The sequence below is a fragment of the Onychostoma macrolepis genome, chromosome 05 (assembly GCF_012432095.1).
Source record: "Onychostoma macrolepis isolate SWU-2019 chromosome 05, ASM1243209v1, whole genome shotgun sequence".
NCBI classification, from domain to species: Eukaryota; Metazoa; Chordata; class Actinopteri; order Cypriniformes; family Cyprinidae; genus Onychostoma; species Onychostoma macrolepis.
In genome coordinates, this window is record NC_081159.1 from 20,280,465 (window position 1) to 20,307,289 (window position 26,825).

Sequence of the window (26,825 nt, forward strand, 5' to 3'; positions counted from 1 at the left end):
GGTCCAGGGTCACATATGTAATTATAAAACAAATTTATTTTGACAAATTGGTAGTGTGTTGAATTTAAGTCTAAAAGAAAGCACATTGTTTTTCTGATGTGATAAAAGGGACAGTACATATGGTATAATGGACAGTACTTGGTATAATTCAAAATATGTAGGTGAAAAAAGAAAAAGAGAAGAAATAAGAAGGTTAAACAAACAAAAACAATTCCACCGGCACTGACAAAGTGGCATATTCTGGTGAAATGTTTTATCTGGGTTTGCTCGATTTCCAATCATCCTATCTGTCTTTTAGATGTTCTCTCTCTTTCTCACACATATGCTTTGCTCATGTGTGTAGCCTTTTCACCCCCTCACTCCCCATGTTAGTAGTGATGATGATGATGGTGATGATGATGATGAAATAAACTGCAATACTTTCTCTAGCCCAGCGTTTGTGAGGGATGGGGGTGTAGATTTACCCCTGGCTCAGTTCTAAGTAACAATACTGCACTTACAACTCTTCAAAAACATGAAACAAAAACAATTTATCCCATTACTAAGCAGATTTGTGTAACGAATGGAGGCAAGCCAAGAAAAAAAAAACTGTTCAAAAGGGAAAGTAATAAATCTTAAGCGTCGACAGGTGCGAGGGAGCTCACTGGAGGCTGACAAGCCTAAAACAGTGGTTTCAAATCATCTACCGGATAGAATCAATCTGAAGAGAGGTGTTAATTTGCGCTAAGTAGCGAAAAGGGAAGTCTGTCAGAGAAGCTGCAGTGGGTGGCAGACAGTGTTAAATTGAGACAGACAATGCTTTTAGGTGAATCGCTCTGTGCGCTACGATTCACTTATACCACGTACGTGTTCAATCCCTGCGGCAAAGCTTTTCAAAAGTTTTTCCCTTTTTTATTATTATAATATCTAGGAATAAAAGATATTTAAAAAGATATTACTGAAATGCAAAACAAATGATACAGATGTATTGTGTAATGCAAATAATCTACAAATGGGAACTGGCAAATGTAATCTCTTCTTAATGAATAACAAAGCTGATCAGTACGAAAAAAAATTCTATTAACAGAATTTTCATTTTCCTCATGGTTTTTGCTCCTCAGATAAACATGAGACCAAATTAAAGGGTGTCATCTACTTCCAAGCCATAGAAGAGGTGTATTACGATCACCTGCGCAGCGCAACTAAGGTAACAAGTACTTTTTTAACACCTCCTGTTTACTGTCAACATCAACAAATCAAGCTCCATACCACTCACACTACACCACCAACTTTGGTGAGCACACAGTGAAAGTTTAAACAGACAGGCGTCTTTTTATAAAGAGAATTTCTTACAACAGAAGGCAAAAGAGATCAAAGGCGGCTTCATGTTCATGTACATTTCGTCATGCTTGCTTTTTTTCCTCTTCAACGACATGCCTTTTTTCCTGCCCTGCTGTTCTCCGTCTTCTCACACTTTAACACACACTTTGTCTTTTTTTTCTGTCCTTACAGAGTCCGAATCCTTCGCTAACCTTTTGTGTGAAGACTCACGATCGACTTTATTTCATGGTGGCACCGTCCCCAGAGGCCATGCGCATTTGGATGGACGTCATAGTAACCGGTGCCGAGGGCTACACGCAGTTTATGACCTGAGGGAGAGTGGATTCAATTCTGCCTGCAATGATGTGAGAGCGGGCAGGACTCATTTAACAGGACATGTAACATATGCAAAATTATGTTTAAAAACTTCAGCCAGCACTGACTGATTTCCTTGTCATCGTGACAAGAGAAGAACTGGAAGCAGGCTGGCCTGATTATTGTGCAACTGATGGTCAGATTTTATGTTACTAAAAAGAGAAGCTGAAAATGTACATTTTATATATATATATATATATATATATATATATATATATATATATATATATATATATATGGATGGAAATAGTGGAAGTGAAGAATGTTTATCTCTGTATTGTTGTAATACAGAGACAGGAGACAGTTACAGAGCTTACAGTATTTTATGGCATTTCAAATCAATCATAGACTCAGTACTTTTTTTTTTTTTTTTTTTTAAATCTCTACAGTTGTATGGTGCCAAGTATTCAGGTGTATATACATCAGTGTATTACCTCTTTACTTCTAGTTATTTAGGTGCAGTTACATGGTTACAATGAGATGAAATTTAATAGTACATGATAGCAGTCATAATCTCTTTTTAGGTAGAAAGTCAGCATTCACATTTTAAATGGCTATGAAAGATATTTTAACGCATTTCATGTGCTGTATGTGTCAGATATATATATATAATGTTCTTTGCTGCAAATATTATTAAACAAATGGCTCGGGTGCTCAGATATGTAACTAAAAACTGTAGGCCTGCTACCTGATTTGTAACTTTATCATACAAGATTATTTGGTGGGGGACCATTGCAGTAAATATTTTTTGTTTTCAAGACCTTGGTACTTTTGTACCGACAGGTTTCGTCTTGCCAAAGTTGTCTTCACCCATGTTGATATGTGTACTCTGACTTGCACATCTTTTATTTCAGGGTTTTAAAAAATGTGTGGATGTGCCACTTATAATCCGATATTTTGTGTATTGTGCTGTTCAGATTATTGATATCCTCTTTAATGAGAAGAACAGTGTGAACTTTTGATAATTCAGTGTTACAACACTAACAATGTATTTCTAAATATTAACTTTTTTTCATTTGACAGAAACAAGTAGCATATACTCTGAGGCAAATAAAAAAAAAAAGTCTGACAAAATAGTGTTTTCTTCTGCTCATATAGGGGAGAGCTGAGCTAGTTGTCACACATTTTACTATAGTGAATATTTCTCAGGCTTGGTTTATTCTTAAGTCAATTTCTGCATAGAGACAAATGCTAATAACTTGACTTGATTGCTTTTAATATTTGGCAATAATATTTTATACTATTGCCCAGGTGAAAAAAAAAAAAAAAAAGTAGTTCATTGAACACAAGCAGTGGGACAACAGTTAAAAATCTAAAACAATTGTTACATAACAATTTATGACAATGCAGAGGAGAAAGGGTAACATATAAAAAAGAAAAAAATAACTTTAAAAAAATATATATTTAAATTGTTTGAGATACATTGTTATATAGTTGACTCTTATCTGAACGTATCTCAGTGTGGTTTTATTTTGTTCACAGATGTAACTAAAATATTCTTAATATCTTAATTTAGTTGGGAAGAGAAAAATAATCAACAGTTTGTAATTGAACATTTAACTCAAACATTGGTTATTGAGAAATTGTGACAACTTCCCTGTGTTATAACAAGCCCTAACAAATCATGTATATAAAGTTCCCTGATAAAAATATAACTCTCTGTAGGCATGTAATCATATTGGTATAACCACATTGATCCATGCATTTAAATAATTTACAAAATAGGATCCTCTGACAATATTTTATGCCTAAAATATTATCAGTCACATTGCACAAACTACTATGCCATAACCAGTGCTAAATTTGCCTAACAGACAAAACATAACTGGCAAATCATATTTATGACACCATGGGTCAGTTCCGTATGCATTGTCAGGCAATGTGAGGGTTCAGTTATAAAAGACTCTTCTCTGTAACTGGAGAACACACAGATACAACTGTATCTGTTAATGGACAGGGAATTTCCCAAGACAGTCCCACAGTATTAACAATTTAAAAATGAAAACAAAAAAAGTGTATTTTTTTTTTATTTTGACAAAGAAACAATTTAACCCCTTCAGACCTGAATTATGTTCCAAAAGTATATTTTCATGTTCTTAAGGCTTCCATAATGAGACCAAGTAATAATAATAAAAATTTCAGCACTCTTTAATTGTATTTTTTTTTTTTTCCATTTCAGTGGAAATCAGGTCGAAACAGTTGTACTTCACACACACAAAAAAAGAATCACTATTTAAATTCTCCTTTTTGCATTTCTCTGTTTGAGGGATTATGTCTGGAGAACAAACCGAGCGCTCGCTCGTGAAGCGGTTGGTTTTCCCCGTGTGCCCGGTAGAGGGCGCAACTCGTCACGTCTCACCGCTTCAGCGCGTGTTTTCATGCTCCAGATGCGAGGGCTGGATCTGTGTTCCGCTCTGTGTTCTGCTGAGGCCCCGGGGCCCTGAGCTTGTTTTCTTCTCTGCCTCGCACCCAGTCATTACCATAACAGTTAAATGCAACTACAAATGTCATCAGCGTTATAATGATGCCATCTGTCTCCACCAGCAGAAGCTCACCAATTAATTTATCACTTGATGCTAATTCATCTCACTTTAAAATTAAGCAACATAAAAGCAAAAGGAACCAACCTAACAAAGATAATAAATGCAAAGAACGGCACGCTAATTTTTAATAACAAATTGAAATAAGGACGTCGCTTTTAGTTCAAAAACGTAACGTGTAAACAAACAACAAAGACGCTAATTAAACCTACAAGATCTTCGAGTTTCAAAGAGCAGTTGAAGTCTCACATATATCAAAGCAAGAGGGGAAGGTTTGTGCCTTAAAATCACGAGGGACTGAGCTGACATGATCAACTGTTGAGCCGGTGGTGAAGATCAACTCGGAGACATTTGAGGGGAGCCACTCGGGAATCGAGAGCCCTCCACTTTGAAGCCGTGATCAACCGACCTAATCCAACCATGAGAAGCGCGAGCATCTTCACACCGAAGCGGCGAGCGCGCTCCTTCAGACGCACTGGAGCTTTCGCTGTTTACAAATGTAAATTCGCATAAACGTAAATAATAACCATTCAGAAAATAAATAAATAAATAATACACCAGGGGTGGGGGAAATACCAACTCGAAAAACTCCTTGAGTTTGTCCTTGAGTGTCTCGTGTTTTAGTTTGAGATGCGAGACGCACCCCAAACACAGCAGCGGCGTCCCGCGGGAAGCGCCAGACAAATGCACTTTCTCAAAATCAAACAACTTTAACGCTGCCTCGCGTTCCCGAAGGAACAGTCAATGAAATAACTGCGGTTGGTTCACGCCATGCAACACGGGTTATTAGTCACATTATCTTTATCTCGCAAGTTTGTTATTCTAAATAGGACACGTTTGGGGGAAGGCGGCCGTCAAACCTCTTGAAACCTGTTGAGAGGTTATCCCGATTCCCACGATACGGCGCTTCGGTGGGAAATGAAATAAGAGTCATTTTGCTGAGATGATTCCCGTTGGATGTTATAAAACTAAAAAAAAAAAAAAGTTATAGCAAGTGATCGAAACTTGAAACGATTTGATCGCTCGTGCAGGGGAATGGAAAAAAAGACAACAATGAATTCAGAAGGAGATGGTGATGAAATTGTGATGTAACTGTTACTAATGTGTGCTATACATGAACTTGGCATGGTGCGTTTGCTCTCTCACCCACTCCTTACTTATTTTCTGACTAACATACAGAGTGCCAGAGAGGGCTCTAAAAAGTCAAAACAAAGCAAACGAAACAAAATTAAAATCATAAGATTTGCTTTTAATAGTATTTATCGATTTAGACACACGCACCCTAAAAACTGCATCTTGAATGAGCTTAGTTTAATTGTTCCACATATGGACAGCTGGATTTATGGAGGGGAACAGATTTATCACTCCAAGCAGCATTTTTAATCCTCAAAAGCTGTGATTAATTAACGCCACGGCCTGGACCAACGTCTCTATTTGCAACATCAGCTATTTAAGGCGGAAAAATCTCAATACAAACAGAAACTCAAGTATGATGGCCCAACAGCACTGGAGCAGTCTGTGGCTGAAGTGCCCGTGTGTGTGTGTGTGTGTGTGTGTGTGTGTGTGTGTGTGTGTGTATTGCTGACTTTCTCTCACGCTTTGCGCAAACAGGGCGCCCCCACGGACCAATTAAGACACGGCGAGTTGGGAGAGTCAGCGCTTTCCTGGGAGAGATCCCACACTTCAACAACCATTATTATCTCAGTCTCTTCAACGTTACGACTGCGGTCACGAAGATTGCATCAGGCCTCACTTCTACAACTGCGAGGCTGAGCCGACTCACAAGAGGAATTACAGTATCACAGTACCTTCAGAAGCCCCTCTTTGATCCCGTCGCTCTCTGACTGCTCCTCGAGAAAGCAGGTGTCATCTTGGTTCACGCAGGGCTATTAAGTGTAAATAAAATCAATTTCTCGTCAGTCGAGGAAGCCGTTAGCTCCTGCTAAAAGCTTCCACCTGACAGTTTTAAACTTTTCTGTCTTTTGGCTTTTTCCATGTTTTGCGAGATGTTTAGCGCTTCTACGTTTCATTACATATCCCCCCCATGAACCAAAAAGCTAAGTTTTATATTAAAAAAGCCATTGGTGACTACTTAACTCAACATTTGTGAGGACTGCGGCGGACTGTGAGGTCTAAAGGGCGTGTCGACACAATATAGCGGAAAAGTAATTTCAGTGAAACATTATTTAAAGAAACTTGTTGCAGTTTAAGACTAAAGTAACTTTTCGGTGAATGTCAATGTAATTCAACAGAGACAAAACTGAAAAACACGGGCAGAAAGAGGGAGCGAGAGCGCTCGTTGCAAATCCCATGGCAACAGCAACCAGAAAACATGTCTAAAATAGGGGGCAGTGTTCGCTATTACTATAGCAACAGGAAGACATAGCTCCTTCAATCAGCTTTAGGATTTGCTGAGGGGGGAAAACAAAGCTTGATTCTTTGAAAAACCGTTATTAACGGGAATTAAACGAGATGTACTTGTGAGTTTGAGGGTAATTTGTCTCGTCTCACTGTGACCGCGCATGACTTGAATAGCTCAGCATAATGTGGCGCCGGTCCTTCTGAAGTTCAGATGAAATTATCAAAATATAGCATACAATGGATAAAAGACTATCTCTTTTCTTTTTCCTGCTAGATAGCGTTTGTTTCATTCGCTTCTCCCAGGGGCAGTTGTAGAAATGCTGATGCTGAAATGGATTTAATGACGTTAAAGACGCCACCTGTTACACGCGCTACATTAGAATACTCTATATATGTAAACAGAGTTAATGTAAACTATCATATACGCTTTTACAGCTCTTCTGAGTAACTGCAGTTCAGTTAAATTAAGCAAACATGTAAATAAGCTATCGGCTTTAGTAAATCAAATACTAATATTAAACCTACGCATAAGTCTACTTATCAAATTTATTTCAAACGTATTATATTAAAATGTAGAGTACACAATTGAATCTCCCTACAGTCTAAATGAAAGCAAAAAATTGAAATACAGAACTTAGTAGGCTACAACTCAACTGAACCGCTAAGTACAACATTTTAAGAGGGGAGCGTCCAAAACGCGTATCAGCAAATGCCACAACTAATGTTACAATGTTTTGTCAGTAAAGTTCCGTAAACTGCCCTTCCGCGACATGAAAGTTTAACCACTCTCAGAATGTGCTCTCGGGATGTTTACGTGAAACATGTGCACGGAGAGTGGAAAACCGAAGACCACTGGGAAGCAACGTCTCTGTAGCGGCAGCCAATGAGAGAACACAACAGTTCCTCTCCAGCCAATCGCTGCACGACAGGTTCGGTCCGTCCAGCGAATCTGCTAGCAGCTTGAAGCGCTGATGCAACTAACCTGCAACAACAGCCACGTATCTCCTGGGTAGCAGAAAGTGTTCTTCCTCGCTAGAAGAAATCAAGTAGTCCCTGTGAAACAATACATATTTGAACGGGAGAGTATGCTATGCGTGTTATGATGTGAATATTTTATGTATAACCAGATACTGCAACTGTATGTATGATAATCATCCAAACTCTCGCGAACAGCCGCTTTCATTACACATTCTTCTCTCAGAGCCTCAAACCCCTAGTAGTTTTAAGTTAGGGGACGTGCCAGCGGGATTTTGTGTTTTCTCGGAAGTCGTTGAGAAAGCGAGTGCTAATTCTTGTGGGCGTTTTCGCCAACCCGAAGTGTGAAATTTATCTCGACCAATACACCCATAGGGCGGAGGAATCTATAGCACTGGGGGCTGACCGCGTGACGCAGCTGGTTGCTAGGTGTGGGTGACCTGATGCATTGACTCAATTAGCCGATTCTCAGTCATCAACTCCATCACAACAAAGCAAGACCAACAGCACTTCAGTCCTAGACACTCCGAAGGAGACATGGCTTTTTAATTTAGTAGAGTCTTCGATCCTAAAGAAACGCCGTGCTTTGCTCTTGCAACGCACCCCAAGCTCAAAACATTTAAGCAAGAATGGAGTAAGTACAACTTCTTACTCTTTGTCCCTTTGTTCGGGCTTTTGTTGTTTTGTCTCTTGGCTTTGTACTTTTTAGGTGTATTGCTTTTGTTTAAGTGTTGTTCAGAGTGTTGTCACTTGTAACAGTGCTTCAGGTGCTGTTTTATACACACTGCTGTCTTGCTTATTGGAAAAAGTTTCAGAAACTCCTTTCAGCTCGTTGCTACACAGTTTTGCAACTTTAGGAATGATCCCACAATAATCAGTCTGAACTAGTTAATGAGCATTTTCACATGTTCAATTTATTTTGACACTCATTCTATTCTTTTACGCACTTTCAAGTGAGACTTGTTTTTTTGGCAGCTTTTTATAGAGTGATTATCTGTGTTAAACAGATGCATTGCCTGTCTGTTTAAACAATAGTGCTGAGGCTACAAAGGTTCTTCTCTCATTATTTCTTAGCAAATGTTTTCCTTTTGCCCATTTTTACAGCTGTATCTGACACATTAATGTATAGTTGCATGTTGCATGCAGCGGATGTTGTTTGTTCTCTTTAAAAAATGCCACTTTGCGAAAAAGCACGTGTCGGTTTTAAAGCTTGCACGAAAAATTGCTGTCTTTGGTTTCGCATTACGTCATAGATTGTAACCCACGTGCTGGCCAAGTTCAGACATCCAGTTCAGAGACGTCTGCACCCTACGCACCTGCCATGCCGCTAGAAATGACTTATAATGCTTGATTGCAAAAGAAGAAGAAAATAGAGCTTTTTATTTCTGCTCTTTGCTGTTTTTCAAAGTTGTCTCGGATGACTCTGTCAGCATAAATATTTTCCAGTGTCTGACCTTAGACTGTAAACAAACTGGACATCCAGTTCAGGTGCAGAGGTAACTAGAGCATTTGGAGGCACCTTAGGTTGCATCATACAAACAAAAGACAGTCCAGAAATCAGCACTAAATACATTAAAATGAAAATGAAAATTCTTGATATTGTGATTTATTATTGACATGCTCCAAAATATGATCCGAAGAAGCTTTCCATTTGAGTGTGTCTTGTATATTTAGGCTGCTAATAAATTTCCCACAAGTAGAGCATTCGCCTGGTTCTCTAGGATCTCAGTAGAACTCCCCTAAGTGGGCACAAGGGACTTTGATGGATGTAAGAGTGGTAGTTTTCTAAATTGGTCCCTCGCTAATCACCAGTGTCTAAGCTGATATGGGGGGGTTATAGTTATTTTACTCAGTTTGCACTGCATCTCTCATGGTTAACACTCTGAAAATATGGATTTATGGTCAGTTGGAGATATTTTTAGATATTTGAGGAGAGCCAGGATAAGTTTAGAATGGAAAGTCCCACCAACTAGGACATAATGATTTTTTTCCCTCCTTTCCTCCATAATACTTGAGCAACTAAAGAATCATGGTTGGTGTGATAGTGTCGTCTCGATACCAGATACACCGAAACCTCCATAGGCAATGCGTTATAACGTATCGTCCCTCATCATATTTTCCCTCTTTTTTTTCTTTTCTTTTTTTTTTAGGTTTCATAATGCGCACCAAGCCCTGTTTTCTGTGGCTCAACTCTCAAACTTCACTATCGTGCACTGTAAGCTCGGACGTTTGAATCGTAGGACCAACGGACAGGATGATGACAATGTCAGCACCCATTTGGAAGACTCTACTCGTCTGCCCGGCAGACCCCCTCACTCTCTCTCACCCACAGGCTAACCACAGCCAATCGGAGGGGCGCAGAGGGGAGGGGCCAGAGGAGAACCAGCACTTAATTGGTGAGTTGCAGTGAATACAGTTTTTTATTTTTCCCAGTTTCAGGTGGGCACCGCACTGCAGCACATTTCGTTCTCCTTGAACAGTGAGTAAAACTACCAACGTGGATCTATTTTATATTATTTGTAGATAACATGCTAGTTTAATGCTACCTTTCGCATTTTGGATTTAGTAAGCACGCTGAGATGCGATTTGGTTTTTTTTTGCTTGTTTTTAACGGGTTGTTAAAATACTGCTGGTATAGTTGTTTATTTGGTTTAAATAATTGTACTACATAGGATCTCTAGGCCAATGATTAACATGTTGACCTCTGTTTTCCCCATAGGTGATGGTCTTAGTGACTGGATGACGGAAGAAGTAGATTTCTCCTCTTACCTCCCAACCCCTCACTCCTCTCCCTCCCCCAATGCATCCCTTCCCCCCTCGCCCCTCCAGCATGACATCCAGGTGCCCTCAGATTTGGAGGTCATGACCTCTCTGCTGCAAGAGGAGCTTGCTCAGCTGGAGGATTACTTCCTGTCTGACCCACTCCCAGAAAAAGCCTCCAAACTGGGCAAATGCGACAAGGGTCCAACAGCGGTCGGTCCACCGTCGTATTACCAGTTGCCCTACTCATCATATTCTACTTCCAACCAATCCGAATCCAGCCCTCTACTTGTTACCCTGGCAACTGGGGAACTTGACTTGCTGAGCTTTTGTGGGGGTCCCATTGGCCGTACCAAGATTCCTAGACATGCCCCTTACAGTTGCAGCCGCCCTAACAGCAACGTCTGCAGCCGCAAGAGAGTTTCCGATGGGGTGAGGGTGGGTGACAGCTACGAGAGTAGCATCTGGAGTTCCAAAGGAAATTCCTCAGGTAACTCAGCTGTTGCACCTGGTGGGAGCTACAGCTGTGCTGAAGATGAGCGGGTGGTAGGCAAAGGCTACTGCCTAGGCAGTGCAGTGGAGATCAGGAGGTGCGCCATTTTACCCAAAGAGGAGAAGAACTGCCGCTACACGGAAGAGGCCGTCGGTGCGAGCAAGGCCGGTGGCGACGGCGGTGGGTACAACTTTAGCGGATCCATTCAAATTCCCCACAAGAAAGACGAAATGATGATGTACGGCGTCAGAGAAGCCAATTTAAGCGGCATAGGAGGAAGTGCGGAGATAGAGATGATGAGCGAAGCCAAGAATGGTGCTAGCGATGCGAAGGCCAACATCCCCTGGAAGACGGAACCCAACGAAAGCTGTTTCCTCCAAAGTACATCCCAAGAAGAGGCCTACCACAGCTTCCTTGGGGCCATCAATGACCCAGTGAAGGCGGAGAGCGTAGAGATCCACCGGCAACATAACTTCCACTGTGGCTTTCTCGAAGGCCAAAGCCCCGACTGCCTGAGCGGTGACCGCCACGGACCTGAAATGGGGTCCCCGTGTGCCAGAGGAGTCTGCGTGCTGAAAGAAGACCCCTGCATTGTGAAATCAGACCTCGAGGTGCCACTAATCGAAGTGACCCATGGTGTACGCAAACAGAAGAAGAGAGACCAGAACAAGACTGCAGCTCACAGGTAGAGTATTTTCAGAATCACAGTGGTGTCAGTTGTATTCTAGACGAGTAAGCATAGACAATTTGGTGGGGTTCTGAAGTTACACTTAGTCATGAAAGTACAAAATGCTTGATAGAGGCAAAATAGTATTATGCTTCAGACTACAGTGCCTGCGGGCATTACGAAGTAGCTGCTTGTGGGATTTAAAAGACCACACCTTCTGTAAGTAAAACTGAATAGCCTCTGTATGAATCGTTTTTAACAGGTATCGCCAAAGGAAGCGAGCAGAGTTGGACTCGTTGGAGGAACAGCTTCATGGTCTGGAGGGCAGAAACCGTGAGCTACGGGACAAGGCAGAATCGGTGGAACGAGAGATCCAGTACGTGAAAGACCTCTTGATTGAGGTGTACAAGGCCCGCAGCCAACGTCACAAACAGGAAACCAGCGCCTGACCAAAAGCTCGACCACCTGACGATGGTCCTGCAAGTAGAATTGTTGGCAGTCTGAAAGGCAATGGAGATTTGAGTTGGAATGTTTTCTGACTGAATGTGTTTTTTTAGGATGTGGTGGAGGTTGTACTATTGCACGTTACTCAATCATTTAATTTTTGTTACAAACTGACAAAGTCCATCAACAGCTGCAGCACAGACATCCACTTTCTCAGAAATAACTCCAAATCAGTCAATATGCACTGTGATTACGTCTTTGACTGTAACGACAGCCGTTTTTGATTGTTTTTCTCTTACTTTTCTCAAGAGTGGCTAGACGGCTCATCTTCTTGGTTTCCATAAATGAGCTTTAACAACAGAGCGTTTACTGTTCAGGATTGATAGAAATCAACACCGAATAAGGCAAGATCGAATGAAACGCATCTTCATTTATTTAGAAAAGGCTGTAAGGTAATATCACAAGTTCCGCATATGACCTGCACTGATTTTAATTTATACAGAGGCTGTTTTTTTTTTTTGTTGTTGTTGTTTCTTTTAAATTGATTTCTTAGCAGTTTCAACATTTATGGCACTAATACTAATGATGTACAATCAGTACAACATTGGTAATTCCTTTTTTTTTTTTTCCCGTTCCATATTTTAATTAAGGAATAAGCACTGATATTAAAAGCAATCTGTTTCTTATATATTGAGTTTCAGGGGAAGCACTTCTCAAAATAAATTTCCCTCAGGAATAACGAACCTGATGATGTGTTTTTGAATCCCCAATTTTAGATTAGTCCTGCAGCTCAGGTATACGATTTATGTCCAAAGTCATGGAGGTATGTCAGTTTGTAACTCGATGCTGAAGATATGGCACTGCCTAATAATGTTATGTGTGTTGATTCCCTGTATTTTTGTTCTTGCATGCTGAAGATTTCATGGCTCTTTATAAAGAATGTTTGTTTTTCTTTCGTCTGAATGACTTTACTGCAAAAGTCTTGCTTAAGAAGTCCTGTTTTATATTCTCTTGGCAAACACGTTTCATTAGAGGTGAATGAGTGGCATTTGATTCACAAACTGCTGTTTGGCCCAATGTCTCTGCTGTTAATGCGACTACAATCAGGGTTTGTGATTTTATAAAGCTTGTTTGCTCTAATGTACAATTGTGGGCTGGGGGACAGAAAGTAAAATCTTTGTAGTGATATGGCTTTTTTAATAATCACTGAAATGATTGTGGTGGCTTTAGAATTGCAGACTTACCAGCTTCTTAGCAATATTTCATCAACAATGTGAATGACTAAAGTTATATATATATTATTATTATTATTATTTTGTATTTGTATTTGCGATCATGCACAATCTTTGACAAATGTTATGATTTTCCTGTTTACAATTTAGTCAATTTCAGGAGTTTATTCTGGTTGCTTGTCTAGTGACTCTGATTTTCTACTTGCTCAAATAGGAGACATGCATTAATCGCAATTACAACAACATCAAAGAAATCAACTGCAAATCAGGCTTTGATTAGTTCCTCTTTATTCCTTTTATGGCACTTTTTTTTTTTTTTTACCGAAGTGTGGTGTGTACCTTACTACGTAGCAATATTACAAATATCATTTAATTCCTCTAAATAAGCAACCTAGATACTGAGAGAGCTTAGCATATCGACTTGAAATATGCTTTCCTGGGCGGTATACAATCATGTTTATGAAATATAGCTAATTATGCGCTGTGTTGTACGGTCATTTTGTGAAGTTTAGATTTTTTTTTTTTTTTTAACAACCCAAAACGAAGGCACACGATTTCCAAGAGTTTACACCAGCTATAATACTAAGACTAGTCATTTTGTACGAGGCATTTCGATGTATTGTCTCCGATTAATTACTTTGTGTTTCCTGTTATTCCATTGAATTCAAATAAAGTGATTTGTGTCAGCAGCAGTGCATTTTGGCGATGGCTTCATGTGAAATTTTTAGAGCTTAATCGGTAGACCTTGAGTTTAACGGATAAACGGAGTTTATCCCTTGTTTGGCCGGGAAATTGTTTACAGCTTTGAAAGCCAAATATATGGAGCAGAGCTATTCCCTGTCCTCACTAAAGCACGATGTGGAGGAAAAGGAAACTGTAACGATTCCACACAGTCAGTTTCGTGTGCGTGTGTGAGGGAGAGAGAGAGAGAAAAAAGAATAGCCAAACACGATTATTATAATACAAATGTAGGGTGTTTAAATATATGTATTTTTGAGACGTTTGTGTTTTATTATTAACTGTAATTTTCATTCCTGCCTTTTGTGTCATGACAGTCATTTTGCATTAGTAGGGTAAACATTTACTTTTTTTATTTAATAAAGAACCCAGGCAGAACCGAATGTACAAGAAACCGAAAATGGGGGGAAAAAATACTTTTTATTCTTGTCAAAAGTCTTATTTCTGTGTAGCGGTTGATTCATTCATATTTAGGCTATGTCGAGGCTATTTTAATAAGTCGGGTTATTTATAGTTTCTGAACACCGATCAGCACTGATGTTTATTGTTCAATAGGCTACTTATCTTACTTTTCACCAAACAGTATTTAAATGTAGACTTCATTTCCGTCACTTTCACACACAGACCACAGGCACACTGCGAGGCGAAAACATACGATCACAATTCATCAGAGCTCGTATGGGCCACTGAATTAAAGTATAACCATTAAATATTTCTGTGCTTAAATGTGTTAAGCGAGTGTCATTTTAGAGGACATATTTGAATAATCAGCTTATAAAAACAATTAATTTGATTCACACGCTGCAACTCACTTTTCCCTTTCCCCCAATTTTTATTTATTTTTTAAAATCTATCAATCTTTCTAAGTATCTTTAAAATAAAGTTTTGAAGTGTTTTTACAACAATTAATTAATGAAACAAATCCGCGCTTTAACTTTGCGCGCTAGAGGTCTATAATGATTTACACAGTGTTCGATTAGTAGTTCACGTCTGTCAAAAAATCTGATTTTTCAATGGAAAGATTCTTTTAATATGTATCTAAAATTATAATAATTTAATTTAGATTAAATCGTTCTTCCTAAAAACAAACGTTGGCCTAATTAAAGGCTGAGTAGCCTACTTCGGATACACGTCAAAATGTTTTTCTTGTGACAAACACGTTAGGTTTGGACGTTAGGTCGTTCAATCCCAGATAAAATAGCCATCCCAGAAACAAAACATAAACTTACAGGGAAAGACGATTTGTCAAGTTAAAACAAAAAAGCGAAACTAAAAATCACACGTGACAGACACATTTTTATGAAATTCTGTTTCATTTATTTAAGGATTTGTATAAATGGAGACATAAAAATAAGAATGTAACTAATGATATCCGAATATCAATTTTATCCCCCGCAAAGACTTACATTTACATCATTACAATATATCCTTTAAACACCGATTTTTTTTTTTTTTTTTCTCGATACATAGATACAATTTATTTTTTGAGCTGGGCTAAATTTATATAAAATAATAGGAAATAATAAATACAAACAATTAAGGCTGCAAAATAGTCACATCATATAAATACAAGTGCAGTTTTGTTATTATATACAGAAAAAAAGAGCAAACAATCTTAACAGTCTTAAATATAAGCTACGTGTGTGAATCAAAAATGCAAACATTCGCTGAATAATAATAATAAAAAACCTTACAATTGAAATATATCTAAATGTACATTTAAATGTAAGATATAATGTTTATTTTTGGAGGATGTTCGAGTTACTGCCTTTTTCTCAGAATACGTAGTCAAACTCTTTTGATCACAGATCAAATAAATATAGACAAAAAGAAAGCTTATGCAGCCAGCAATCCATATTTGAATAATGTAAAATTCCATCCTCTCTCTTACACAAACTATGAGGCTGATGTTTATGTTTTTCCTTCAACCGACCCGTCCAACTTGCTGACAAGCCATTGATAATCCCTCTGAAATAAAGAGCTTTGGGATGTGCGACCGAGTTTTCTTCCTGCATCTAGAGACCTCAGAGCCTTGAGGAAAGGAAGGGAAAAATGTAAAAATGACAGTAAGGATTATTTTTTTTACCAGCTTTGTCTGTCTTTCAATTTTTTTGCACAATTGTCAAAATGATGCAATACAGCACAAAAGCAGGTCTATATTCATTTTCCTTCAGTGCTTAAATACAATTCACCAAGAACTGCACTCTTTGCACAACCATATATTTTATGAAAGTGTAATGTACACCACGGCTATATACCCCAAACATCTAAACTGATTCACACTGCTCTTACCTGCAGTAATGTGTTTTGTTGGCTAAACACACGCAGAGTGGCCACAGCCACCCGTCGCACTGCATGATGGGAATCATTACAGGCAGTTTGGAGAATCATGCCTGGAGCATCTGCATTGAGAAGTGCTCCATCCCCTCCGCCAAACGCAGCCAGGTTAGCCAAAGCCCCACAGCAGTGCTGTCGAATGACATTATCAGCATCTGACAGCAGAGACACGAGGGGACGGGCAGCTCCTATGGCGAGCTCTATCCATACGTCTCTCTCACTATGTCTGATGCCTTCCATTGCTGGTGTCCTCCTCAATTTGTCTTGTCCTGACAAGGCATTATCTTCAGTCGTATTCTTGAAACCTTTATTAGAAAGAGTTAGATCGGTTTTTCCCATTACACTCAGCCAGTTTCCCACAGCCTTGCAGGCTGTCCTACGAACGGACGGAGCAGGATCACACAAGCAACCTAACAGATCTTGGAATAAGTCCAACTTTGATTCACCAATGACCTGCCTGACACCTGAGCCCAGGTGGCCCAGTAAGCCACAGCAGGCCGCTCTGATTCCGTCATTGCGGTGGCGCAATGCACACCGCAGTTGGGTGGTTTCAACAGGAAGAAAGAAGGAAGATTGTTGGGTGAGATGACGTGTTAGTTGGGAGAGAAGGATAAGGAGTTCCACTGCGCACCCACTGAGAAATTCACTTTGTAGCAGAACAGCCAACAGAGAACATGCTGTTCTGACCTCTTCTGGTGAGGATCGAATTTTAGCCGTGGGGATCTTGGGGTGATCACAACTTCTTAATTCCTCCAGACTGTCTATAAGCCAGCTGATGCTGCTCCCTGGCTGAGGTGAGAGGTCTTGGAGACGTCCTGCAGAACCGCCATGGATCTCCAAACTGTCCATGAGCTCCTCTATACAACTGCTCTGCTGCTCTATTTTATCTCTTAGTTGTTCCATGGTGTTCTGTGGATATATTTTGGTTTTTGGTTGGACCTCTCTGATTTTCTCACTCTTGTTTCTGGACGGCTGGTATTGCATCTTTATGGAATCATTTTTTTCCTTAGATGCATCTATGTTGCCTTTGAGCCTCTCTAACTTCTTCTTTGATTTGATGTCACCTTTGATATGATCTATCTTGGTTTTCTTTGCGATTCCATTGCTCTTAATTCGCTCCACACCATTCCCAAAGTGGTTAAGTTGATTCTGAGTGTGGTCTGCTCCATTGTCTGAGCCTTCTGTGCTGTAAGGGAGGAAAGCGGAGGCCTGGGCTGCAGTGATAAGGCATGGAGCAGTGTGCTGTGGGTCAGATACCAGCAGACGATTCAGAAGACACAACGGAAGCTCCAGCAGGGCAACGGGAAGAGTTTGAATCATCTGAACGAGAAGACAAGTCAGCAAAAAAAATACAAAAGACAATAATTACATTTCTGATATTCCAATGGACAGACACATCAGCCATCTGAAATACTTAAGAATTTCATAAAACCAAACCTTAACTAGACCGGCCACAATATTTGAGCTTTGATACGATCGGAGAACAGAAAGAAGTTTTTCTAGGGGTAACTCCAGAGAGAAGGGGATGGAGAGAAGATGACAGCTCATCACTGATAGGCTGTTTATTTCTGAGTCACCCCAGAAAAGACCGCGCTCAAGCAATGAAGCGCTGCTGTGAAGTATAAAATGAGAAATACTCTGTAAACTTCTTCGATGCACTTCAAATAAACACTAATATACAAACGAACAGTGAAAAACTGTTTGACACCATTAGTAAGTTATAAAAGCAATGTTTGAAGCTCACCAACTGGTGGTGAGAAGGTGGCTGAGGGCAGAGGAGCAGTTTGTGGAGTTATCTGACAGGAGAGCCATACAGTTATACGGATCGCTGGAGAAAACCAATAAAGCGAGTGAAAGGAACACATACAGACCTGCACGAAAGAGCAGAGACAAATGTATGTTATTAAATTACTGGTATATTAAAGCTGCAATACAGAAATAAGTCAATGTTCTCTTGATGTTCAGTACCGTTAGGAGAGAAATGGCAACTCTGGGATGTTGTGTTTTCCAGAGTGGTGTTCACTTTAGCCCACAAGCAGAGCCAAAGCTCTGAGTCCTTAAAGTCGAGCAGTAGGCTGCTTTCACACTTTCATCAGTGAAAAAAATTATAATTAGACCGCATATTGAAGTCAGCATGAAATGAAAATACAACAGATGAAAATTCATCGATTTTGTAAATGCATATTATTGATGTTATTGTGAAAGACTGATTCATGCATGAGTCTTATCTTTTTAATTTTCAATCAAATTTTCATAACTTAATTTTCTGGTGAAACGACAGACAGTCAAGCTCACGTCCACATCTTAAAATTCAATCAACAACCAATAAATAGAAAAAAAAGTCCCCTCTGACATTTTTTTCTTTTTCGATAATTCATTACACTGGGATGTACGGCACGAAACAGAAAAAAAACAACGTCCCTAATTCCATTTTATTGCGACTTTAACACTTTTTTAAAAGTGATTTTTTTAAGATTATGTTTTATGTTCAAGTGTTCCATAAGAAATATGGCAAACTGATTTTAATTGCTGATTTATTTATGAATTAACTAAATAACTAATAACAATTAAATGATAATTATATTACAACAATATTTATATTTTATCAATAATAATTACATTGTGTAATATATTTGCATATTATATATATATTATATATAGACTCATTGTTAAACTCAACATTTTTCAACATAAAAAAAAAAAAAAAAAAAGTTAAGTGACACATTAGTGCCTTTATCTGTAAATACCATTGTTGGATGCTATTCAGTTGAGGCTTCAACTGGTGTCGTTTTTTTGTATATTTAATATGAAACAAATCGAAAACCAATTAATCGGAAAAACTGATTATCTGTCTCTCTAAACAACAAAGCACAGATTTTAGGAGAATTAATCTGAGAGGAATTACCTCAGATAGTCTGTGGAGAATCAGTGACAGAAGGCCATCACACATGCCCCAACCTGCAGGTAAGGGGTTATGTGCCTATCCGAACGGGAGAGAGAGCAGACAGATGGTGGGAGGGGGAGAGGAAGAGAAAGAGAGAGAAAGAAAGAGAGTAGGGAATGACTACACTGGATTTCATCACATCAGTGACATTAATTACTCCAAACAGAGTTAACCCTTATTCACAGTATAAATAATGAAACTGTACCTCTGCTGTGTCTGTCAAAATATTCCCCAAAAAGGCTGAAAGCCTTTCCATACTGACATTCACAGATATACCACGGCGAGTGAACAAGGTTAAGACTGCTGTTGCCAAAAGCTGTAGGAGAGACCACAAAATCACAACTGTAATGCAAATGAAACTAGACATCCTACGATTGTTATACTTCATTTTTCCAGTTTAAAAGTGCATTTGACACAAACTAGAGAGAGAATCTTTTAGCTAGAGACACTTACCGCTGAACGCTTTGGGTCTCGACAGAGAAATACCGATATAAATAGCTGACAGAGATCCTCAGCTCTGATGAGAGAAAATATTTTTCATAAAATAACACTAAGATTAAAATTTCACAACAAGCCCAGCAGCAGTTGGGATAATAACAGCCTAACAAAGAGTTCTCTAATTAACACTAAATATTCTTTCATTTTAAATAAGAGAACAATAGATTTACTGAAGTAATGAAAGTAAAAACAATTTCAGTGTGTGAAAAAAAAAAAGTATTTTAAGTGTACATTAAAAACAATTCATAAACCCATACCTTCTCCCCTTTATCTCCCAGCCTGGGCTCTTTTCCAGGTACATTATGAGCACATTCATCAGATTTCCCAATACTGTCTCACCCTGTGACTCCTTTGTCAGAAATCAAGAATGAGGTCCCATAGATTAAATTAAATTATTAAAAGAAAATAATCTGTCCTACATTTTATGTCACAATTAATAATTAACATTTCATATGAATTTATTTAATTTTTTATTTATTTAAAAATGTTTAAAACAACAAACATATAGAATGCATATATTCATTTCTGTGACCTCTATAGCTATACACATATGTGAATATCTGCATTTTTCTGACCTGCATTAGATCTGGAATGTTCAGGATGTCTTCAATCAGACTGAACAGTAGATGAGGCAGTTCCAACTCTTTGCCCAGTGTTTCAACATCACCAGACTGACAGCTCTGAACAATGTTCCTGAGGATCGTTAGTGGCTGGAGAATAGAAGAGGCCTCTTCACCCTTCCTGACCAATAGCTGGACAGATCCGTGAGTCTTTAAACACTAATTCACACTCACTTACCAATTTCAAGTGTCTTGTGACATTTATCAGAACGTTACCTGGTTTTTGGTTACAAGCAACTTGGTCTTTAACCTTTGAAGAATGGAAGTGTTTACAAGGCCCTGATCACTTAATTCAATCAATCGTTGCCACTCAGAATCACTGTCGATATCTTGTTCCTGCATGATGAACAGTGTTATATTTAGTGGGAGATATTAGCAGTTGGCTGCTTGTAAATTCACATTATAAATTTGAATTATTATAACACAACCTCACTGTCCATCCTGACAGAAGCCAGACTTGTCCGTGCGTGTCCAGGGCGTTTCAGGACCTTCCGGGGTCCCACCTCAACCGAAGGGAACTCCCTCTCATAGTCTCTACTGATCTGGCCTTTATGTGGAGCTGACCGCACTCTAAAAACAAAAGGGAACATGGGGATGCTGTTGTTGTATTACAGTATTTATTGCCAACATCACAGGCTATTACATGGCAGATACAGATTCAACATTCAACAAACAATATAACAAATACAGACATTTTGTATAATTCCATTTAGAAACAAAAACACTAAGCACATTTGTATACACAACTCTATAAAAAATGATTTAAAAAGTTTTTTTTTCTGGTCCATCTTACAAAACAAAGAACATGGGGAAGAGGGCCATTAAGACTTATTTTATGTTGGCTAGTTCTATAACATAAATTTACATTTTAGCTTTTAGAAATATGATTCTTCACAATATCTTTTATCCTTGGTCTAAACAGGTTTTTGACTATTTTAGTTCACTACATTTGGTTTTATAATATATTAATTCCTTCACTCATTTCCACTGTCACAGCAGCATTGTTAATATGCCCATTTTTAAGTTGAGGCCCGCAGGTTTTCAAATTCAAATTCTAGGTGGAAATACTACCTGGTAACACTGTTGTCATTTGCTTGATGCTGATTGGTTGCTGGCTGAGATGAATTTTGATACACTGAAAAGGTGCTGCCCAATGAGTGGCTAGTGGTGGGGGCTCCTCCAGCAGAAGCTGTCTTACAGCGTGTCTGACTGGCGCGCACAGCACTTCCACTCTCAATCTCCTAGTAAAACAAGACCCAATACAGTATTTCACTTCTACAGAGATTGATAATTTCAGAGCTCCACTCAGGCACATTTTCTCCATACTCTGTAATATACTGTAGTAAACAGTCAAATTTGCACAAATCTCACCAACAATAGCATTGATTTAATTTACATAAAGTTAATTTTACTGCAAAAATTTAATAAATTAGACCGGAATCACACAGGGGAAACATCTTTTATAAAAAAAACAAAAAAAACATTAACCCTTTAACAGAGAAAACTAACAAAGACAAACTTCTTTGTTTATGCGTGCTGTTGTTCCCAGATGTAGTATGAGTTTACCCGTCTTTTAATCTTCTCTTTCTCCCGAAGCTCTCTAGCTTTGCGCAGTAGTTTTCCCTCTCCGCTGCGTGCCGTTGTTTTCTCAGCAGCCTGCTGGTGTTTCAGGGCCTGTAGGTCGGGGCTGGGTGGGACTGTCAGGGGGTTGCTTGAAACCTCATCTGACACCACTACCAGAGCACACAACATGACAGAATAAGTTAGATAAATTCAAACTGTATCGTTCTGAGATATACTGATGTAGGTTATGTAAAAAATTGTATCATGTTTTATTACGTAATGTTTGCAGATAAGTTCGCAAAAAAAAAATTATATATATATATATATATATATATATATATATATATATATATATATATAAAGATTTTCATAGGACAATATTTATACATTGCACTTTTGAGAGGACTGAATCATACATAGATCACGTAGATCAGGGTGTTTATTGTTAACTAAAACTATATTGTTAACTGAAATAAAGCTTAAATAAAATAAAATATAAATGTTAGATGAAAATTTTCTTTAAGTACGTTCAAAGTGGCAAAAGTCCAAAGTGACATTTCTAGTTTTTTTGTTTAGTTTAAGCTGAAGCACTCAAATTACTAACTGGAAATAATAATTTAAAAAATAATTGTAATATAAAATAAATTACTAACTGGAAATAATAATTTAAAAAAAATAGTAATATAAAATAAAATAAATAAAAATGACAAAAGCACAAATTAAAGATAATAATTTAACAAACTAATAATTTAACTAAAATAAAAATGAAAACTGAAAATACAAAAATAAAATAAAATTCACACACACATATAAAACTATATAAGTTTTATATTTTATAAACTATATAAAATTAACTGAGACTTGTTATAGCACTTGCGTATTGTTGCTCTTTTGTTGATTTTGATTGCTTCCATTGTCCTCATTTGTAAATCGCTTTGGATAAAAGCATCTGCTAAATGACTAAATGTAAATGTGTGTGTGTGTGTGTTTGTGAATCTGCTTTTATTTTATACTTTCAGTTTTCATTTTTTAGTTAAATTATTAGTTATACATAATTTATATCAGTTTTATATATATATATATATATGCAGGCATGTATAGTATTTCTTAGAATGATAAGACACTAAATAGTCCTCACTCAAAACTCCATCTGCAACAAAAGGGTGATGAAGCAGGTCAGGCCATGACAACCTCTTCTCTGGGTCTTTCATTAGCAATCCCTTCAGAAAACTCTACATTAAGAGAACCCACAGACAGAAAAATGAAAGGATTTGAAATTCTGTACTATATATTATACATCACTTAACGTTACTAAACCAGAACATACTGACATAAAGTAACACTTCAGTCAGAGGTGTTCATGTGGAAAGTCAACTACTCCGTACCAAGCAGTCTTGGCTCATGTTCTCTGGCCATTTCACTGGATCTCTCACTATAAGCTGCACCAGCTGAAAGATAGAGTTGGTGTAGAACGGAGGCGCCCCCGTGTGGAGCTCATAGAGGATGCAGCCCAGAGACCAAAGGTCAGCTGAGTGGTCATAAGGTTTCTCTTCCACTAATTCCGGAGACATGTATAGAGGCGTCCCCTTAATAGAGGTCAACACCAGGGTGGACACACTCATGGCACGAGCAAATCTGTGAAGAGTCAAGAGAATGTAACACCACTATGCTATTAGAGATCACATTTGAGACGAAATTTAGATTCATTTCAGAGATGGCCAACATAAGTTTCCTTCGAAAACTAGCATCCATTGCTATTTTAGCTATTGAAAAATAAATATTATAGAGAGGTACTAAAGTAGTTTGAACTTGTATTTGCACCAATTGGTAACACCAACCCAAAGTCACAGAGCTTTACTACTCCTCCTTTTCCCAGCAGGATGTTTTGTGGTTTCATGTCACGGTGCAAAATGCGATGGGAATGCAGATAATACAGGGCAGAAACAAGCTGGCAGGCTATTTCATGCACCTACACAAGATATAAAATAACAGGTTAGCAGGTGAGTGTGTCGCAGTTAGGTCTGAGCAGCAAAAAATCCAGCATGCCATCAAATCAAAGAAATAAAAGTGATGAACTATATGCATTTTTCAAAAATACATTTATTTTAGACTAAATGTTATGATGTTTATTCTAATTTGTATGGCATATTTTAACTTTTATATGCCTCAGTGATTATATTATTAGCTTTTAAAGTCTATAAAGTTATCAAACGTAAACCAGGTCTTAGATAGTTCTAACTTATACACCACCATGAATAAATCAAATCTAATACGTTGGGCTGTCAGTTCCCGTAAAACAGTGTGACCACTGATGTACCTGATTCTCAGGTAAACTCCCATCATCCTCCAGGATCTGAAACAGCTCACCCTCTGCATACTCAGTCACCACCACCACCTGCCAGAGGAATACATGCTCTAATTATTCCTCTGACACAAATTCAGGTTTTTTTTAACTTACACAACTTTTTTTTCAGTTACACATTTTATGCTACGATCCAAGTCACAAGCTTACTGCATTTGTACCAATGCCAATATCCTAACGTCTACACATAAACTACATTTTGCCAACGAGAATTATTCCCTAGAGATTTGAATGTGAAAATTGTGAACCCTGGGAGCTATGTTTGATTTCAACAAGCCGTTATACTGGAAGCACCGGGTTATGGTTAACACAGACGCAACAGTGGAAAATGTAACATGACTTGGGAGTAGGTCGTGACAATCATACCTCCCTCTCTGTCTCAAAGCTGTCTAAAAGCAGCACTATGTTGGGATGCTTAAGCCCCCTCATGATGTCAATCTCTCTTTTCAAACTGCGCAGGTCCTTCTCTGAGCGGCCAACTTTGGGAATGAACTTCAGAGCCACGACCTAAAAAATAAAAAGGGTTTATGTTACTCAGACAGAGAGAGAGACTCGGTCTTTAATAAAGTCAGTTATCGTTACTATATCCATTATTTGTTTTGTTTCCAGGGTCATGGAGCCTTGATTTTAAATGTGTACCTAAAGAAAAAAAAATAGCCTTGAATATAGAGAAAACAACTCCAATACCTGGGGCCTAGTTTACATTTATTGTAAACATAAAATAATCTAACGAAGTGGCCAGCAAATTATTAGAATTTATACCACGAGACTCTAAAATGCTTGATTCTGATTGGCTAAGAGAATTTCCAAGGTGATGAACACTGTTTTTTTTTTCTCTTTTGTCCCAAATAAGGTAGGTTTGATTTATGTGGAGGGAATGCTGTGGTGTTACACATATAAATAGAGAGAAAAAACTAAATTCCAAACAGACAAAGCTAATTTGTGACATCGTAGCGCACATGCAGCGCTCACCTGGCCGCTAAACTTCCTGCGGCCTTTGTACACTCGGCCGAATGACCTTCCCCGATAACCTCCAAAATATGGTACTGATCCATCATCAGCGAGGAAGCCTTGGCCCAGAGGAACAGTCCGGTGTCTTTTCAGGTAAAAAGCTAGTACAAGTCAGTATAAAGTGGACACACGTACGCATATCATTTAGGCAGTTTTCTCCCCATGGCTTGTTTCGCAATTGAAAAATATAAGGAAAGCATGGCAAACTAGGCTAAGCTAGCTAGTGTATGTTTTTTTTTTCCGAGATCGACTTAATAATGCGAGGCGTAAGACAATTGCAAAACAATGTCTATTTAACGACCCATACTCCCGAAGCTAAAGTTGGCTATAGTACTAGTACAAGAAACTTTCATCAAAAACAACCTCTCTCTGAACAGCAATACAATTAGCGTTACATAGTAAATGTAGAACAAACTTTTGTTCGAAGTGCGCTGCTGTCCAGACGAACAAAAACAAAAAGCGCCTAGCAACGCGGTGGCTCACAAATAGAAGCCCTTATAAAAGTTACTGCAAAATTAAATAACATACTTTGATTTGCATATTTTTAAATATTCACTAATATTGTTTTATTATTTTTACATTTTAATCGCTTGATAAACGTACGACTTACAAGAGATAAGTTGACCGAAGTGAGATAAATTTGAACAGGCGATGTGTTTATGTCCTCATTCACTCCTGTCACTAAGGGGGCCTTAACTTAACAACTCAGTGGCGTCCTAACAACAGCACTCGTGTCCAGAGGTTTGTTCCTTAGAACGCCTAGTCCGTTCTGTTTTATAAAGATAACACACGTTCTTCAAGACAAAACATGTTTATTTTTTTATATTGGCATTCTTGACAAAAGTCTTAGCATACTTGTTGTTTTAAAAAAGTGTTATTTGGTGTTATTTGCGAGTTATATATTCGTGGCCAATCATTGACGGCTTATGTTACAAGTGAAAACATAAGGAAAAAAGCTAGCATTGCCTTCTAATTCATTCTAGAACGCTTGGGCATGTGAAATGCATAATTAAACCCCGAATTAACTAAACTATCGGCACATACTTTGCTGTATCCTTAAGCAATACAAACAGTTTAAAATTGTATATTGTAACCAGCATTTCTTGAGGTCATCTTTATGATGAACCTATATATTCTCCTTGTCTCTAAGAATAAAGATGCTGTGTCATTGCAAAAGATCAGTCCACAGTCTTTGTATTGTCATTTAAGCCTCTTAAAAAGCCCTCCTAGTCTCATATGACAACCAGGAGCCAGTTCCATCATCTTTAGCCCAGGATGTAGTGTCACTGAGAGACACCACTCCACCACTAGCCTCCTCTGAGGTGACGGGTGTCATCTTCACCACAGCCAGGTCTCCAGGTGTTGTCATGTACGGCGGGCAGGAGTAGCTGGAAACAGAGGTGTACGATGCTGCTGGGTACGGGACATCTTCCAGGGGTTGTAGAGTATAAGCCTGAGAGCTGGATGGGATGGCGCTCCCGCTGCGGCCCGAGGATAGACGGTATGGAGAGGAACTGCCCGATTCAGGCCCTCCCAGGGATGGTGAGTCTGCCACGGGGGCTGGACCCTCAGGACATATGACTTCTGACTGACTGACTGGGTCCTC

The 26,825-nt window shown here is 38.6% G+C and overlaps 3 protein-coding genes across 19 annotated transcripts in view; 2 read left to right on the forward strand and 1 right to left on the reverse strand.

Annotated features, from left to right (window-relative positions):
• The window catches only part of phldb1a (pleckstrin homology-like domain, family B, member 1a), a 46,273-nt gene extending 42,463 nt beyond the window's left edge, over positions 1 to 3,810 (forward strand). For 16 of the 17 annotated variants that reach the window (XM_058775955.1, XM_058775948.1, XM_058775952.1 and 13 more), the window contains 2 exons: positions 1,101 to 1,186; positions 1,492 to 3,810. In XM_058775955.1, coding sequence (XP_058631938.1) covers positions 1,101 to 1,186; positions 1,492 to 1,632 — 227 coding nt within the window. In that variant the 3' untranslated portion in view covers positions 1,633 to 3,810. The remainder of the gene's footprint in view (positions 1 to 1,100; positions 1,187 to 1,491) is intronic. The other variant, XR_009271343.1, reaches the window with a different exon arrangement.
• Positions 3,811 to 7,555: 3,745 nt separating this feature from the next.
• atf5a (activating transcription factor 5a) lies at positions 7,556 to 13,318 on the forward strand. Its single transcript, XM_058777523.1, has 4 exons — positions 7,556 to 8,184; positions 9,701 to 9,946; positions 10,270 to 11,488; positions 11,733 to 13,318. The coding sequence occupies exons 2-4, from the start codon at positions 9,805 to 9,807 to the stop codon at positions 11,917 to 11,919; spliced, it is 1,548 nt and encodes a 515-aa protein (XP_058633506.1). The 5' UTR covers positions 7,556 to 8,184; positions 9,701 to 9,804; the 3' UTR covers positions 11,920 to 13,318.
• Positions 13,319 to 15,184: 1,866 nt separating this feature from the next.
• Positions 15,185 to 26,436, reverse strand: stk36 (serine/threonine kinase 36 (fused homolog, Drosophila)). The gene is given in 21 exon segments (XM_058775922.1): positions 15,185 to 15,915; positions 16,177 to 17,541; positions 17,659 to 17,833; positions 17,966 to 18,092; positions 18,190 to 18,307; positions 19,127 to 19,201; positions 19,371 to 19,481; positions 19,619 to 19,682; positions 19,921 to 20,012; positions 20,239 to 20,415; positions 20,500 to 20,619; positions 20,712 to 20,853; positions 21,355 to 21,524; positions 21,850 to 22,016; positions 22,985 to 23,078; positions 23,232 to 23,481; positions 23,685 to 23,815; positions 24,164 to 24,241; positions 24,575 to 24,715; positions 25,181 to 25,224; positions 25,227 to 26,436. Coding segments are annotated over 21 exon segments (3,801 nt in total). The 5' UTR covers positions 25,267 to 26,436; the 3' UTR covers positions 15,185 to 15,795.
• Between the last annotated feature and the right edge of the window lie 389 nt (positions 26,437 to 26,825).

Excerpts from the sequence above, each read along its gene's own strand:
- atf5a (XM_058777523.1), top strand. The coding sequence starts at position 9,805 with ATGATGACAATGTCAGCACCCATTTGGAAGACTCTACTCGTCTGCCCG. Across the intron at positions 9,947-10,269 it reads GGAGAACCAGCACTTAATTG|GTGATGGTCTTAGTGACTGG; the intron begins GTGAGTTGCAGT and ends TTTTCCCCATAG. Across the intron at positions 11,489-11,732 it reads AACAAGACTGCAGCTCACAG|GTATCGCCAAAGGAAGCGAG; the intron begins GTAGAGTATTTT and ends CGTTTTTAACAG.